The 18,249-nt window shown below is 38.3% G+C and overlaps 1 protein-coding gene across 27 annotated transcripts in view; it reads left to right on the top strand.

Annotated features, from left to right (window-relative positions):
• NRCAM (neuronal cell adhesion molecule) overlaps positions 1 to 18,249 on the top strand; it is a 305,384-nt gene that overhangs the window by 205,857 nt on the left and 81,278 nt on the right. For 19 of the 27 annotated variants that reach the window (XM_077997196.1, XM_077997195.1, XM_077997184.1 and 16 more), the window contains 5 exons: positions 6,955 to 7,166; positions 9,332 to 9,349; positions 11,712 to 11,817; positions 13,866 to 14,062; positions 15,252 to 15,374. In XM_077997196.1, coding sequence (XP_077853322.1) covers positions 7,061 to 7,166; positions 9,332 to 9,349; positions 11,712 to 11,817; positions 13,866 to 14,062; positions 15,252 to 15,374 — 550 coding nt within the window. In that variant the 5' untranslated portion in view covers positions 6,955 to 7,060. The remainder of the gene's footprint in view (positions 1 to 6,954; positions 7,167 to 9,331; positions 9,350 to 11,711; positions 11,818 to 13,865; positions 14,063 to 15,251; positions 15,375 to 18,249) is intronic. The other 8 variants (XM_077997198.1, XM_077997197.1, XM_077997193.1 and 5 more) reach the window with 1 other exon arrangement.

Below are 18,249 nucleotides of genomic sequence, written 5' to 3'. Positions count from 1 at the left end.
CCACTTAGTTGGTCACTCTTCAGTGCCTCACGAGCAGCCAAGTCAACTCACAGGCTCTACATGGCTCCCTGCCTTTGTTCAGACAAAGGCTGAACACCCACCCTGATTCTTTTTGCATTGGTCAGAGTGATGAGGTCAATGCAGAAGAAAGACTGTGAGCATGGCAGGCATTCAGAGTGGAGCAGTCCCTTCCCCACTCTGTTTAGCAAATTGTGATTGGATTGGAAGGTGGGATGAAGAAGGAAATTCCCTTTCCTTTGCAAAGAACTAGTTCCTTCCTCTTTTTCCCCAACCATCTTTTCTTTTCCAATCAGCTCTCTCATCCCAGAAGCCAATCCTGACAACTGTCATCAGATAGCTGGCCGGACAAGCCTGAAAAGTGTGGAACAGGTGTTATCCTCGGTCAGGGTTGCTATTAGTCTAACACACATGAGCTTTTCATTAACCATGCTTTATCGTTTGTCTTAGATCTCTCAGTTACATCATTGCCTCATATTGTTCTGTTTTCTTTCTTGTTACTGCTGTGCTAAGTAAAAGAGATGTGAAAAATCCTGTATTCAGATGATCATGTGTGTTGCAAATAACTAGATTTCATTCAAAAAGACCTTGGTATTTTTGATAATCTAATGTCAGTGTCCCAAAAGCTTTTTAATAATTTTCTAAATCTAAAATGTCCTTAAATTATTGCTCTCTCTCTCTCTCTCTATATATATATATATGTGTGTGTGTATTATATATGTGTGTGTGTGTGTGTGTGTGTGTATATATATATATATTTTGTTTTTGTTTTTGTTTTTTTTTGAGACGGAGTCTCACTCTTTCGCCCAGGCTGGAGTGCAGTGGCACTATCTCGGCTCACTACAATCTGCCTCCTGGGTTCACGCCATTCTCCTGCCTCAGCCTCCCAAGCACCTGGTACTACAGGCACCCACGACCACACCCAGCTAATTTTTTTTTATTTTTTATTTTTAGTAGAGACGGGGTTTCACCATGTTAGCCAGGATGGTCTCAATCTCCTGACCTTGTGATCCACCCGCCTTGGCCTCCCAAAGTGCTGGGATTACAGGCGTGAGCCACCGTGCCCAGCCTGCTTAATATATTTTTTATGTTTCTTTATGCCTGAACTCTCTCTGGAAGGATTCACAAAACTTGGTAATAATGACTGCTTCCTCCGGGAGAAAGGGGATTGCTGGTTGCTTACTTTGCATTCTATGGTCTTTTGTACTTTATGAATATTGTACTGTGTGCACACAATGCCTACTTTTAAAATTAGCTTTTTAAAATACATCTTGTCTACATTGTCTTAAATTGTTCTTCCTTTAGAAGGCCAGGGCCCACATGTGGTAGAAGTCCATGGGGTCCTATTCACATGGAATCTGGTGTGAAGAAGCTCCTAAAGTTGTGCCATGGGCAATATTGTGAAGATCTTCCATAGATATTCGGAAACCGTTAGAGGTTTTCTTTTTTTAATATGGGTAACTAAACTTGGTAATTCTGTTTGCTTATTGACTAATTACAAATTAAGAGGACATAGGAGGGAGGGAAACACTAGGGACCTCTCGGGGTGTGGCAGTGTGAGATGGCTAAAAGCTCCAGAACCTTCCAGAACTGGAGCTGTAGATCTGGTACTTCACATATCACGTGACACTTAATCAGGTGACACCATCCTACACCTTGAATTCCTTATCAGTAAGTTGAGAAATGTAATAGAAATTACCTTCTGGGATTGTTGGGAAGATAAGTTAATGCCTGGAGGAGACTCATCGCTGTGCCTGGCACATGGAAAAGGCTCAGTGAATGGTGGCCATCATGACTGGATTATTTTCTTGTCTGTTAAATAGGTAGAAATACCTGTGTTTCTGTTTTCTGGGGTTTTTATGAATATCAAATAAGATCATTAGTTATAGTGCTCTGAGGAGTAGAGATTTTGAGCTATTATCAGGGTGTTGTTCCATTATCTGTTATTTGGGTAAAAACCACCTGTTCTTTGTTCACCATTCCTTAGGTACTATTCCAGGTTCTAGTTACTACATTCCTGGTAGAGGCTCTACTGTGGAAGATTCCTTTGGACCTGAAGGAAATTAGAAACATGATCCTTAAAGCTTCGCACAGTGTGTCTTGTTTGATCATTATCATCTCTATAGTCCTGTTATCCCAGACTACTTTTTTCTGAGGTGCACTCATGATTGTGTATTGGTGTAGACATAACTGTGACTCTGTTGATGTGTTGATTATTAGTCATCATTGTCCATTTCTCGCTAACCTTTCCTCCACAGTCTCAGACTCAAAATCTGTGATTGAAAAGCACAGCACGGGCCGGGCGCGGTGGCTCACGCCTGTAATCCCAGCACTTTGGGAGGCCGAGGCGGGCGGATCACAAGGTCAGGAGATCGAGACCACGGTGAAACCCCGTCTCTACTAAAAATACAAAAAAAAAATTAGCCGGGCGCGGTTGTGGGCGCCTGTAGTCCCAGCTACTCGGGAGGCTGAGGCAGGAGAATGGCGTGAACCCGGGAGGCGGAGCTTGCAGTGAGCCGAGATCGCGCCACTGCACTCCAGCCTGGGCGACAGAGCGAGACTCCGTCTCAAAAAAAAAAAAAGAAAAAAAAAAAAAAGAAAAGCACAGCACGGGCCAGAGATGTGCATTTGTGTGCTTCTTCCTTATGGTGAATGTTTAAAATATAAAAAGTGACCGTCCCCAAGTTGACTGCTGAAAAATGTCTTTCACAGTCAAGATGGTATCATACCCACTTAGTTGCCCAGTCAATGAGGCAAGCCACTGATGAGGCATCAGAGCAATAATTAGTGTGTCAAAAGGCATCTAGTCACATAAGCATATTTGTTTATCTACTTGGAGAGTGTAGATCATGTTATGTGTTCAAAGAGCATGGAACCCACCCATGCTGGGATGCTGAAAAGCCCAAATATAGCAGAATGAAATGGCGAGTAATGCATGGTCTTCGAATTCTGGTAGAGAGCTGATTTTTTAAATTAAAAGAATTTTGTCCTTCATTTGAGAGAAAAAGAAAGGTTTTATTTTCTTTCTAAAGATAAGACTTCTTAAGTAAGCAACAGGAGAGCTGTTTCTCTCAGGCTTGATGTGAATCCTTTGTCAAAACTGTCGGGTTTTCTTTTGAAATACATAGTAAGTAATTCAGGGTAATATTTGCTCTGTGGTTTAATATGAATTTGAGGCAAAAGAAATAAGGGAACCTTGAATTGCATTTCTTTTCTAATGATCAAAAGTTTACTAAAGAAGGGATTTTTCCCCCTTCTGTTTCACAGGTTCTATAGGTAACATACGAAAAGTTGCTTTGAATGGAGTTAAATTAAATGAGATATGAAAAGACTCTGCTGTTTATCATTACTCTCAGTCCTTTTAGCAATATGTGTGATTTTAAGTATCAGGGTGATCTGTTTTTTAGAAGACAAACCTACCGTTTATCTCATTCAATCATGCTTTAAAATGTCTATGGCAAATATTTTTTGTACATTGTAAGCTATATTGCACTAGCATATTCCTTAGCCTTGATTAAAAATCGTGCTGCCATTTCAAATTGGAATTTTGTTCAATGTAGTATAATTACATTAACAATTTAGTTTTAGTTCATGATTCTCACTTAATGAAGAGTGACCATCATTTTCCAAGGTAAAGTACAAGGCAGATGGGCTCCTACTGAGTCAAGGCATTGACGTCAATATCGAGAGTGCAAAGCAGTGATTTTTCTTGGTGCAGTGTGCAGAGTACATTACTCTCATTGAGAGAAAGCTACGTCTTCTGTAGCTCTATTTGATTTTCAGTTTGATTGAGTGCTAGGGACTTAATGGTGTCCTTAGGCATTTGGATTTTCACCTATAAGGGCATACGTCACAGGAGTGGGTGATTTTCCATGAGCAGGAGCCAGAGGATGGGCTGGACCATTGCTTCGTCCTCCTCTAACAGAACCTACGCTAGAGATGATTTGTGGCTAATGGTACAGTTTAACTTAAAACTTCTGAGGAGAACCCTCATCTTCAGTTATCGTAGTTCATGACCTCCCAGCAGTATGAGGATTTATTTACTCATGTCTCTTTAAGTAAGTGCTTTCAGTTTTTCTTAAAAATGCAATTTTTTTCTTTATAAAACACTGTGATTTGATGTGTAATAGTTTACTCCATGTATACTCTGAAAAAGCATAGAGGTTGATTGATACTTTCTTTTATATGAATTTGTCTAAAGATTTTCTCTATATTGGAGGGTGAATAGTTAATGCATCCAGGCAAAATACATGAAGAACTTACAACAGAAATTGTATGTAGCTGTTTAAGATCTTACAGGTGTTACAATTTATTAGTACATCTATTGGAAAGTATATTAGTTCTCCCCCTTTCTGGAGAACTTGGCACTTAAGTCCAGTAATCTCCATTAGCATGACACAGAAATCAGACAAACCATTTTCGTTTTCAGAGTCTGGCTCTTTCGCTTTATCTTAATATGTATAATATGTAAGATCCGCATGTTTTCGTGCCATTTGTTACATTTATTTTTAATTTCCCTAAAGCTTATGTGAATTGAAAATCAGTGTTTCAACCGAAAACTCATGAGAGACCTAATTAAATTTGACTAAATGATCTAGATGTGCTTTGCACTCACAGAAAGATAGTCTGGTTTGTATTTGTTCAGAAATGGTTGAGTGAGCTTCTGTACCTACGTCTCAATGCTTACCGGACATGAATGTTTGGATATTATAATATGGAAAGACATTTCCTGGCTCTTAAATGAAGCCAAATAATATGGATGTTTTATTCACAAAATAATATTTATGTAAGTATAATGTTTATGTTTAGCATCTTCTTTTTTTCTTTTTTTTTTTTTGAGATGGGGTCTTGCTCTGTCACCCAGGCTGGAGCATAGTGGCATAATCTTGGTTCACTGCAGCCAAGCAATTTTCCCACCTCAGCCTCCCAAGTAGCTGGGATTATAGGCACCCACCACCACGCCTGGCTAATTTTTGCCTTTTTAGTAGAGGCGGGGTTTCGCCATGTTAGCCAGGCTGTTCTCAAACTCCTGACCTCAGGTGATCCACCCGCCTCGGCCTCCCAAAGTGCTTGGATTATGGGCGTGACCACAACCGGCCTGGCATATTATTTTAACATTTGTTTTGCAAGAAGTGTCCTACTACAATTTTAATCATGTTCAAATCAGAACTTGATTGCTAATAAAATATGTTATTAGGATTATTTCATTTTCCTTTTGACATTTAAGCACTATTCCACACACAGACATGATCATACAACTAATTTGATCATATTAACAAAAGATTGGTTTTTAAACCAAGCAATATAAATATAAATACAGCCTTGGATAGATCATAGTCAGACTCCAAATGCAACCTCAGCTTCAAAGATTGTAAAGTCTCCTTTTCTTTCCCCTTTTCTCCTTTCATTTATTTTTTTTAATCCAAATATTTATTTACTATCTACCATGTGCCAGGCACTGTGATGGGCTATGAGGATGCAGTGGGGGATAGGACAGATGCCATCCCTGCCCTGAGGAGAATTGCAGTTTATTGGAAAAGATGGACATCATAAAATATACAATTATACAAATAAAAATTACATAAATAATTCAGTGTTTCAACTTTTGGGAGGTACACCAGTTTATAATAATAACATCCCTCCCACCTTCTTGAGAGAGTCATTGGTCACCCCACCTCTCTTCATTAACGAGAGGACATGATTAAACCTATCATTTCAGGTAGGAGTTTGCTGTGGGATGGATATCAATCTTCTATTAATATGTTTGTGCTCATGCTCTCCATTTTGCAATGGACACTTCCAATATGCAAGGCAGGCTGTATTAGGTGGTGGGAGAGGGCTACAAAGATGAGAGAGACAAAATCCTTGCCTGGAGGAATAGAGAGCATGTATACAATATGTGTACACAGTCTCTTTTTTAATATATATCTGCCTATGTATGTGATGTTTAAAGCAAGGAATTTCAGGGAATCAGGGGTGGTGGTGAAATAACTTCTAGTTCGAGTGATCAGCTAATGTTTCCTGGAGGTGACCTTTTAACTGATCTATAAGAAATAAATTGGACTTTGATAAGAAAATATGGTGGATAAAGGCATTCCAGGCAAATAAAATAGAATAATCAAAGACAAGAAGGCAGGAAAATTTGGGGCATATCGAAGGACTGACACAAGAAAGAAAAACAGAAATGAATCATCAAACCAAAAAATGGTTATATGGAAATAAAAGGAAGTCAGGTTTGTAGGATAAATTAAGCCCAGATCACTGAGGTTTTTAAGTACTTGTTTAAAGATACATTAGACTTTATTTGAGGGATCACATATGGCTACTCCCAATATTTAACCAGAGAAGGCCTTGTAGAAAAAATTAATCAGCACTGTGAAGGAGGGTGACTACAGTGAGGAAGGGCCCGAACTCAGAGCCCAGCTAGGTTCGTTGCTGTAATCTAGGTGGGAGATGGGGAAGACTTGAATGGTCAGTGCTCATCTGGTAAATTAGTGTTTTGGCTTTGAAGCAAATTTACAACAATCCCCTGAACTTTCCCAGAGATAATCTGTAGAATGGAGAAGCCATTAGGCCTCACCTCTAAAGTCTCAAAGTGATTGCTTTCTAACCAGCTTAAAAGCCAAGTTTTCCTGATCTGTTGGGAAAGACATGATAGCCTCTGAACACTCGTAATACAAATACTATTTAAAATGGAAAAATCGTAAGGATGGTAGACAGATTATGCTTCACATCACTACTAATATCTCTGAACTGATTTTAGCTGATTTATGAATAAATGATTATTCCAGTCTTGAGAGTTAAATATTTAAAAATTAACTTTCGTTTAGAGTTCATGTATAATACAGGGCTAATTCTCTGTGCTGCAGACTTCCGCTCTTCATTTCCTTCTTTTTAATACGTTATAATTATTATTCCTACTCTATCCTTTTTCAGTTTCCCGCATGAAAATTACTTAAACGTTGCACACAACGTTTCACAAAATCTTTTGTGAAAGAAGAAAAGGAAATTCAGTGTGTGGGTCTCAGCAGGAGTTAAGCTAATGCAGCTTAAAATAATGCCGAAAAGGAAGCGCTTATCTGCGGGCAGACTGCCCCTGATTCTCTTCCTGTGCCAGATGATTAGTGCACTGGAAGTACCTCTTGATCGTAAGTATTAACATTTTAAAGCTGTTAGGCCCAGGAGTCAAAGCCTCCCAGCATTTATCATCATTCTGAACTGCGTGAATGGAGAAGGTGTCTGTGTGATACTGAAAAGCTAATCAAAATTAATTTGGCTTTTACCTTCAGCACCTGGTGTTTATAAAGATTCACACTGTAGAAGTGGCCATTGAAATGGTCAGACGCACAATTCCCTCCCTGTCATTCTCCTTCTTCCCCCTCAGGTACCTTTTGTCTGCCCTGCTCGGGATGGCCTGAGAAGGATTGAGTTGTGCAAGCGGCCTGATCTTCCCAACAGGTGGCTCTTTAGAGAAGCAGTCCTGCAAGAAAACTATATGAGCCACTTTAAAATGATCATGGAGACCTCCCCACTCATCCCCTTACCCTTTACCCTTGCCCGTCATATGCTGAGGGTGTTCTGCAAAGATGAGGGAAGACTCCTTCTGCCAACTCCATGCCCCTCGAATCCCTAAACCACCCCGTAATTACTTTCTCTTGATTCAGACAAGGCGCATCTCACTTTCCAATTTTGAATCTTAAATATAAGTCTAGAACTAGGAAAAGTATATTATCTAGAGCCTAACAAATAGTCTTATTTGGTTTAAACAATGTGGTCAAAGGCCAAGATGCAACTGCTGAAAATACAAGTAATTTGCAAAAACACTAAAGTGGACCAAACAACAGCTACTGTATTAGCCCTCCATTTTCCTCGTAGTAGGATATATACTGTGCTCTCCCTGCTCTGGGTGGCCTGTTTGTGAAAAATAAAGATAATGCTAGGTTCCACCTGGTCACTTTTCCTGCAATGGAAAGCAAAATTTCAAATCTGGACAATTACTGTACTTCAGAATTGATTTCTCTGCATGAGCTCTTTGAAGCCATTAGCTTCCAGAATAGAATATCTGTTTGGCAAGCTTTCCAAGGTGCAAGGAAGATAGCACTTTCCTGGGGCTATTCAATTGTTGGGATGTCATTTTTGTTTATTTATTATTATTATTGCCATAGAGGTTGCAACTGCCAGTGGGAAGACATTAGGAAGAGATGTGGTTTGTCCCACACTTTGTTGACTTTTTGCTGTGCTTCTATAAAGTACAATAAAATGCAATGCTTTTCTTATTTTTTTAAAAAAATTCATCCAATGACCTTAATTTCAGTTTTCAAAAAAATATACAACTGCTTAAGCCCATTGGAGTGGGAATGCCTAAGTAAGCATTTGCCCTGACAGATACACAGGAGAGAAAGAAGAGCATTTGAGAGAAATGCTTTTGCTCTCTCTCATATTAAATATATTCCCCCTTAATCTGACTGTTCAATCTATCCGTCAGAGGGAAACAGTCACCTACGGCTAACTCAATTATCACTGCTAATGGAGAAGAGGCATAACCATAATGAAAAGAAAGTCACAGAAAAACCCAGGTGCTCCTGTATTAACCTTTGCAAGCAGTAACGACAGGCAGCACTATGGAATGATTTGAAATGCATGCTAATGTAATTTCTTCCCTGCCCCTATTTCTTACATCCTTTCTCTACTACATGAACACCTCCTTGGTGTGGGCACCAGCAACCCCTGAGTGACTGAGAAATTCTGAAGCAGAAATCTGCTAACAGTCTAAAAAGTTCAATTAATAACTTTGGAGATCAACCATAGAAATATAAAAATCTAAAATTAGTGTTGGACTTGGCTTGCATGGAGCATTGTCACTGTAGCAATGTCCCATTGTTAGGTGTTATTACCATATGCATAGTGATGTCTGGGATGATATGACCAGACACTACACAGTATGTGACAACTCAAATTAATTGTAGATTTCAGCTATTTTTCAAATTGAACATAATTACTTGTCCAGCATAACATGTATGGATTGGAATTCACCATTCCTATTCCTGGAAGAACTCTTTTTGCCTACAGCATTGCTTTTGTTCTTCCATATGTTTATGTGGGAAAGCTGCTGCAAGATTAAAGGAAACCGTTAATGCAAATTTCTTCCTCTTGCAACTTCACAACTTCAACCTTCACTATACGGGTTTTCTTAGATCAAATCAAATAGACAAGATGCCCCTTTATCTTCAGAGTTCTAACGTTCTTATTATTAACATCTGATTTTCTTTAATCCTCTTTGCCCACTTACCTGCTGATATTGATGGGGAAAAAGCAAAACTTCTTGAAGACTGTAAGTGTCCTTCTATAAATTACTAGGCAGTGTGAAAATTTGACCATGTCTTTGCTTTTTGAATTAATACTGTGATTTAAATGCACAATTTCATGTTTTGTGACCTTTGTCTTTCTAAGCATGTGTGTTTACTGTAGCTAAGCATTGTATTTCAATACCAAGAAGCAGTTGTAATGTATTATCTGCATGAATTCTGAAAACTTGGCTGTTACTCTTTCTTTTACCAGTATGCTGCTCTACTAACTTCCAAGCTTTATTCACATCTGATGTAACTCAATGAGAAAATTCTCAAAATTTAGAGAGAATGCTGATCTGTTGTAAAGGCTAATTAATGCTTTCTGGAACAAAGATAGGTCTTTTCATGTCTTTTAGAAGGTGGGTGCAGGCAAAAGCTTTACACAAGACAGCAGCTATACACCCTTTTATGCTTCTTGAGCCTTCGTGACTATGTAGACTAGTATTTCTAGGTGCCATCAGTAGACTAACCCAGCAAATTTGAATCTTGTCTTGAAGTGGACAAAAGATAAGCAGCTCCCACCTACATGGTTTTTGAGTGGCTTGCTCTAAGCAAAACTTTCCACTGCCTTTGACAGTTAGGTGACATTTATCACCTAGTTTAAAAATAGTCAATTTTCAGGCATTTGATAATTTCCTTTGATGTCAGGATTAACCAGGAAAATTATGTAAAATCACTTTTTTTCTTGCTACTGGAAAACATTTGTTAATTAGTAGGTGACCCAAGCACTGTTTAAGGAGGTATATCCAGACAGTAAACTCCTGGCAGTTAGGAGTGGCATCTGAGCCAGCTCTGCTGCAGACCTGTGAATAGAAGCTCTGCCTTTGAAGCCACCAGATTTGTACCTGTGTCACCCCCAGAAAAGCACAAGGAATTGAACTGAGTCACTCCTGAGAATCCCCTCCCCGACTCCCTATGGCCACTATTCCTTGAATGTGGAATTCCAGGCTTCCTTCCATTATTCCAAACTCCATATACTCCCAGAGCCTGAAGGATCATTCAAAGGTGAATCTGTTCCAAATAAAAATGATTATGATAATAATTTTAAAATAGCTGATATTATTGAACCATTATAGCATTGGTATAAACCAAGAATTTTATAGAAATTATTTTCTTAATCCTGCCAGCTATCCTAGGTGGTAGGTACTACTTTTAAACTTTATTTTCCCTCTCAGGAAACTAGGGCTTACAGAAGTTAAGAAATTTGCTTGAAGTCCCACAGCTAGTAAGAAACGAACAGACTAGTGCTCAACAATCAGACCACACTGCTAGTCCGTGTTGGAAACTGACTAGGCTAGAAAAATGAGGGTTCTATATGCATGACAGAGGTGGGAAGGGCAGCTGGGAAGGCAAGGAGGGGGATGGCATATTCCTAAGGGAAGGGAAATTGACACTGCCCAGTACCCTGCATATAATAGTACACAATAAATGGTAACAGTAATGAGGCTAGCTTTTGATTTGTGCTTTAGCTGTTTAGGTCTCTGCTTTGTGCCTTCCTAATCAAGCCATTTTGCCGCCCTGAGTAAGAAAAGAAGAGGTTGTAATAAATTATTCTTTAGTCCCTTCCTGTCATAACACTAGTTGTGATCTCACAAGAAGGACACGGTGATCTTAGAACGACTTGAAAAGCATTGGTGGTCCCGATACAGCCTTCTTCAGATTAGATTGTTCTGGGTCAGAACAGGTTCCCCACAGGATTTGATAATAAAAGATCAGATAAACTTTGAAGAGCAAATGGAAACACTGTCTCCTAGGACAGAGAACTTCCTCGGTTCCCTTTGTCTTCTAAATAAGACTCTTTTATCTTTGTTCCTAATTCACTTACCTCCTGGCTCTGATAAGAGAAGTCACATCTCCAATTTAACAGTCTGTTTAATATTAACTTCTCAAATGTATTTGTTCCCAACATATATTGATTTATATGAGCACACACTAATGACCTAAGTCTGTTACTCTTTGGATGCAAATTTACCTCACAACTTAAATTCCTCTGAAAAACATCATTTGAACCAAAGGAATCAAAAGAATTTCTCATTGTTACATCAGAAAAGAAACTGTCTTAATATTAGGCTTGTATTAATAATTATTTTCCCAAACTTTTAGTGTGGGAAAATGGACTTGCAAGTGCACATAGTTACCAAAAGAAAGTTATGCCTTGACTTCGCAGTTTTAGCAGACCTTTAGCAGAAAAATCTACTGAAGTATGTGCTGCTACACTAGAAATTACTAAAAATACTTGAAGCATATTTAGTCTAAGGTAAGTGATTTTGATACAGGAAAAAATGGCTACTATTATGATTTTAAATGATTTATTTTTTTTTACATGTTTTTTTTCCTACAATTAAGTGGTACAACCTCCAACCATCACCCAACAGTCTCCAAAAGATTACATTATTGACCCTCGGGAGAATATTGTAATCCAGTGTGAGGCCAAAGGGAAACCGCCCCCAAGGTGAGTATGCATTCTGCTTTGTTATAGTACTGAGAATAAATCAGGAAATCTCTCTGAATAGAGAAATATGTTTGGGAATTTCCATCAAACAAGGCAGACTATGTAGAGCACTTCCTTTTTTAGTTGGCTATTTCTCACTGTGACTCACTAGATTGCCCTTTGGTTCATCTATCCCAGCGCATTTCAGCCCTTCAAAGATACTGAAGGTAATTTCTTGGGTCCCACATATCCCTAAAGTCTCACTTGTAGGTGTATTGTTTTGTCTCTCTGCTTAAGTAGAGCTTGAAAACCCATATTATTGCATTTTCATGCCCACACTTTTCTGCAAAATGCTTATAAAGTGGGGAGTTATGGAAAGAGCCTTTTAATTCAGGTTTTGATACTAATGGCCATAAGGAGGCACAGGCAAATCCCTTTTCTCTGGGCTTTAATTTCCTCATCTATAAAGAGGTTGAATTTGATGACTTCCAAGATCTCTGCTGTCTCTTTAACAGTTTATAAAATAGTCTTAAATGATTTTCCAAACTTGGCAGAGTTCAGTCATGAGAATTCATGCCATTTGGATCCTGCATAGCATTTTAGATCACTGCAAAGCGTTTTAGAGTTGGGAGAGAGATTAGAGATAACCCAGTCCAACCAATACATTTTATAGATGGGAAACTGATGCCTGGTAATGCTAAGTAACTTATTCAAGGAGTCACAGTGGATGATCTGTAACTTGTCCAGTCATTTATGGGAGTTTTGGAGAGTTGGGTTATTGCTATTAAAATGTAATATGGATTTTTAAATAATAAAGAAGTGAAAGTTTCTGGTTATTTTATTTCCAAGTTTGTCTTTTACAGACCTTTTTAAATTATCACAAACTGGCCCCTAAGAAAAAAATTAACTGGGACTGAATATGTACTATGTCAAAACTTCCAGCAAAGGTTTGCCTCAAAATAATATATTCGGCTATGTTAATGGAAAACCTCTCTCACAGAAGGCCTGATGTGGTATCCCTTGATGAGGTTTCCTTTCAGTTTCACAATTACTGCCTTCTGTAACTCACTGTAAAACAGGATTTCTCCTCTTCACCACTATTGATATATGGAGTGGGATAATATTTTGTTTAGGGGATGCAAGTGTCCTGTGCGTTGCAGGATATTTGGCAGCATCCCTGGCCCCTGCCCACAAGATGCCAGTAGCATCCACACCACAACTTCCTGCCCTGGTTGTGACAATGACAGCTATAAAGATAAGCAGTGGGAAGGGAAATCTGAGTGACCCTAGAAAACACTGTGACGTTTAGAGATTCGTACCTTTGTATGAGCATGGCCATCACTGATTTGTGACTAGTTGTTAAGTATTTAATTACATGAGCACTGTGACTTTTATGTAAGTCAATCTTTTATAAAAATAAAATGGAGAAAGAGGAATCTCAGTTGACAGTTGGGCATACCTCCCAAGGGATTCTTAAAATCATCTCTAGAATTAAAAATTCCCAAAATGTGTTTTATGTAGAGTTACTATTTTTAATAAGCAACGTTTAAGACACTCTGGAACTTATATCTCTTAACCTGCTCCCAGCCTACACTTCACAATTTGGTAACTTGAAATTTGTCTGATCAATTTTCATCATATATAAATAGTACTTGCAGAGGTCTTGTCACATTTCAGCCCCAGGCAAATTTTTATAGACAGGTTATCAACTCTGTGAACAATGGAGTTTACAGTAAAAATGCTAATAAAGCTCTAAGAGAGTGTACCTGGGAGACCTGCTCCTTCTATTTTCTTAGAAAAATGACAGGCAATTTGTGTGCATGATTTCTTTATTGAGTCAAATGTGGGCTAGTTCTACAGAAGACAGGTACCTTAAAAAGTATAGCCTGCCCTTTTTTTTCCAGGTCATGATTCAATGAAACATTTTAGATATGAGGGCTTATTGCTCTCTTACTGAATATTAAACTTTAGTAATTATTTCTAGAAACCCATAAAACTGCTAGGAATTTGTTAAAGTAATCCCATTTTTCTGGACCATTAATACAGTTAACCCTTTGTGTGTTGGGCAGCTTTTCCTGGACCCGTAATGGGACTCATTTTGACATCGATAAAGACCCTCTGGTCACCATGAAGCCTGGCACAGGAACGCTCATAATTAACATCATGAGCGAAGGGAAAGCCGAGACCTACGAAGGAGTCTATCAGTGTACAGCAAGGAATGAACGTGGAGCTGCAATTTCTAATAACATTGTCGTCCGCCCATCCCGTAAGTGGAAACTTGTCAACCAACATGACCCTTTTTAAAGTATTGCTCCAAGACTCAGCTTCTGTGACATCGTCCAGATACTCTTCAAGAAAGCAGTGGAATTGCTTCCAATATTCTGACTTTGTTTTGCATGAAAATTATCGCTCCTTTCCACCTTACCCTGAGAAGCTCCTTAGCCTAATGCTGTACTAATCCAATGTATCTTTTATACAAGTCCTGTGTAAGACACTGGGGTTTAAAAAAAAAAAAAAAAAAAAGTGTTTCTTCCCCGGAGTTCATCTAATTATTTATTTCTCATGTATCTCCTGTAAAAGTGAAATTCCTACAGCCAAATGGAAATAAATTCAGTATGATATGGGTGACCAAGGTCTAAATGCTATTTCTTTAATCATTTCTGTTTCAAAATTTTACTGGAAGTGGAGTGTCCTCACTACCTTGATATTATTAAGGCTCTTTTTGCAATGGTTGGTTAGTACCAAAATCCTCTCAAAAACCTTAAGAGCATGTATTTAAATAACAGTCACATTTTTCAGTTCTGGTTCTTTAAAAAGAAATTATTACAGATATAAAACATGTTCATTGTAGAATAATTATAAACAAACAAAGAAGAAATTTGTTCATGAATCCTTCCATTCAAGGAAATAACTACTGCTCAAATATTCTTTCTATTTTTTCCTAGGCAGATACGTATATATGTGTTTAAAACCAGCTCATTTTCTGAAATACTGTCTTACAACCTTTTCTGAGTTTTTGACATATCATATATATTCCCATAGCGATCTTATAAATAAGTGTACTTATATAATACTTTATGGTATTCAAAGGTGTAGATGTATAATTCTTTATTTAACAAATCTTTTTACATTTAAGTGTTTTCCATTCTTTTGTGAAGAACATGCTTGTGTCAAAACTGTTTGTCTTCCTGATGATATATTTAGTATAAATTCTCAGCTGTGGAATCACTGACTGAGAATTTATACTATCAGTGGCAATGCATCAGAATTGACATTTTGTTTTAATTTTTACTTTTTTTCTTTTAACATTGTATTTAAAAATATTTTCTCATTAATTTAGCATACATAAATTACAAATTATTTCTCCAAAAGTTCAATTTGCCTTTATTTGAAGTGCTTTCTTTTTGTTCTTTTCAATGCAGAAATAACTGAGAAGTTTTTTTTTAATTTAATAGGATCACCATTGTGGACCAAAGAAAAGCTTGAACCAATCACACTTCAAAGTGGTCAATCTTTAGTACTTCCTTGCAGACCCCCAATTGGATTACCACCACCTATAATATTTTGGATGGATAATTGTAAGTTTTGATAATATGAACTTTCTTTCTTTAAAGGTCTTAGGATTGTTTACAGTCATAATACATTATTACCTCTTGTGATTCATAAAATGTTTTAGAGATGCTCAGGAAAATAACTGCTCCTCAAAATAAAATAACATGTCATCTCATTCATTCACTCAATTTTACTGAACATTTACTATGTACCTTGCTTGTATTCTTTGCAGTGGGAGAGGATGGGAGTGGGGAAGGAGGCAGATGATAAATGCAATAAGTACATTTAGAAAATCTGTGTTTGTTAGCAATCAGTTCTATGAAAAAAAAAAAAAGCAGAGTTTTGAGCAGAGACTTAATGAAATGAGAGAGCAAGCCATGCCCCTAAATATCTGAGTAGAAAGGGAACACTAGTGCTAGCGCCTAAGGAAGGAGCATCCCTGCCATGTGTAAAAAGAAAAGCAAGGAGGCCAAGGTGGCCAGACTGAAGGAGCCGAGGGGGAAGGTGATGGACAAGGTAAGAAAGGTCAGAGGGACTCAATGGAAAGGACTTTGGCTTTAGCTTGGAATGAAGTAGTGAAATATTGAAGGAGTGACTTTATCTGAAATAAGTAGTAACAGTATCCCTTCAGTTGATGTGGAGAGAATATTGTGGACGAAAGAGAGTGGAGAGACTGTTGGGGCCACTGCTGTAATCTAGATGAAATTTGTTGGTAACTTGGACTTGAGTGGTAGCAGTAGAAAGGGTAAGAAATGGCAAGATTCTGGATACATTTTGAGGGTCAATCCTCCAGGATTTACTGGGGCAGAGGTTGGAGCATGAGAGAGAGGAATCAAGGATAACTACCTTGGGAGACTGAACAACTCCAAAATGATAAAATGGAATTGCCATTTCCAGAAACCCATGGCAGGGAGGAAATCAGGCTGTTGGGGATATGTTATGTTTCTGTTTGTTTTTTTAATCCCCAAAAATAGCTAATAGTTATCGGGCCTTTACCAAGTGTCAGGCCTTTTACTAAGGGCTTAACATGGGTTATTTCATTAATTTTTATAACAACCCTATGAGGCATGTCCAATTATTTTTTCCACTTTCCAGATGAGGAAACCAAGGCAGAGATAATGAAGCCATTCATTAGGCAATTTCAAACTTGTCTACCCCTGTTTCTGTCCTCAAGGGCATGTTTGTTGCTCTGCCTCTTCCACCCTCCAAAATTTCCTGTGCTAATAGGTCAGCATGTTACCTTAGAGGGAGCACATGGTTCTGCTTGGAGACTGAGAAACCAGAGTTTGGGATGTGAGAGGCCTCTAAGATATTTCATGGCAAGACACCAGCAAGAGTCAGAGATACCTGAGTCAAAAGGAAGATTCCAGGCTATGATCAGCAATGTTTGAATTCTTAGTGCATAAGTGCTGCCTAGAGGCCTGGGCTAGATGAGAGGATCTGGGGAGCAGGAGAGCAGAATCTGGGAGACTGAGACCAGGAGCCCTCCAGAGGTGAAGAACTCACGGAGAAATCAGCAAAGCAGATGAGAAGCAGCAGTCACTGAAGGAAAAAAGGAACAAAGAGAGTGGTGTCCCCAGGAACAAGATGAAGAATGTGTGTCAGAAAGATGGACTAACCAGGCAGGGTGGCTCACACTGTAATCCCAGCTAATCGAGAGGCTGGGATGGGAGGATTGCTTCAGCTCAGGAGTTCGGGGCTGCAGGGAGCTACAATCCCATCACTGCAGTTCAGCCTCAGCAGCAGAGTGAGACACCATCCCTAAAATAAATAATGATAATAATTTTAGAAAATATTTTTGAAAGACATAATAATCAGCCATTTCAAATGCTCCTGAGAGATCAGATAATGTGAGAACTAACAAATGACTACTGAATTTGACAACTTGGAGGTTCCTGGTAACCCTGCTAAGAGTCTTTTAGGTGGAATGGTGGGAATGAATTAAAAGTATCTGTAGGAAATACAGTGACCTGATTGCCTGTGTACTCACAAGACATATACATTACTAAAGAGAAAATTTGGCTCTAACATTTAATCTGCATTTTTAATTTTTTTAATTTAATTTTTTAAAATTTTACTTTAAGTTCTGGGATGCATTTTGGCTCCTCCTATATGAAAGCACTCAGAGGAAGTAAAGTAATGCAAAGAAATAAAAAACAAATATATAACTAAATAAATCTTTTACACATTTTGCAAAAATAAGTAGTAAGCCAAATGTAAATAAGTGATTTATGGCTTTAAGAATAGCAGTCTCCAAATGCCACTGCCAAAATAAGGCTCAATATTTGGTACTTGGTTCTCATTCAGAAATAATGACCTTTTTGCTTAATAAAGAGACATATCACATGTAAACTCTCAGAGTCATCTGAATATATAACTAATTTTTCCCCACATTATATAGCTAGATATTCCACTCACATTCATTCTAGGCTGTTGGTGAAGCATCTGACCTTTCAAATGGAATTGCACCTGCAATATGAGAAAAAAATTAGATCCATATAGCATACTTCTTGCAAGATGACATTAAGTTATTCCTATCTGCATACATTTTTTTTCAAGTGCAATGCAAAATGCCACCACCCTCATGAAGTCCCATTGCCTAACATTTGGTCTGCCAACACCCTTCAATTTATTATTTTATTACTACAGCAGGAGAAACAGAGGACAAGAAATGTATTTTTATCTTTAACTCTTTGTTAAACAAAATGTACCTGATTCTTCTGAGTTTTTTTTGTTTTTGTTTTTGTTTTTTGTTTTGTTTTGTTTTTGAGATGGAGTCTCGCTCTGTCACCCAGGCTAGAGGGCAGTGGCGCAATCTCAGCTCACTGCAGCCTTGGCCTCCCAGGTTCAGGTGATTCTCCTGCCTCAGCCTCCTGAGTAGCTGGGATTACAGGTGCACAC

This window comes from Macaca mulatta, chromosome 3 (assembly GCF_049350105.2).
Source record: "Macaca mulatta isolate MMU2019108-1 chromosome 3, T2T-MMU8v2.0, whole genome shotgun sequence".
NCBI classification, from domain to species: domain Eukaryota; kingdom Metazoa; phylum Chordata; class Mammalia; order Primates; family Cercopithecidae; genus Macaca; species Macaca mulatta.
This window is presented reverse-complemented; position numbering and strand designations above follow the sequence as displayed.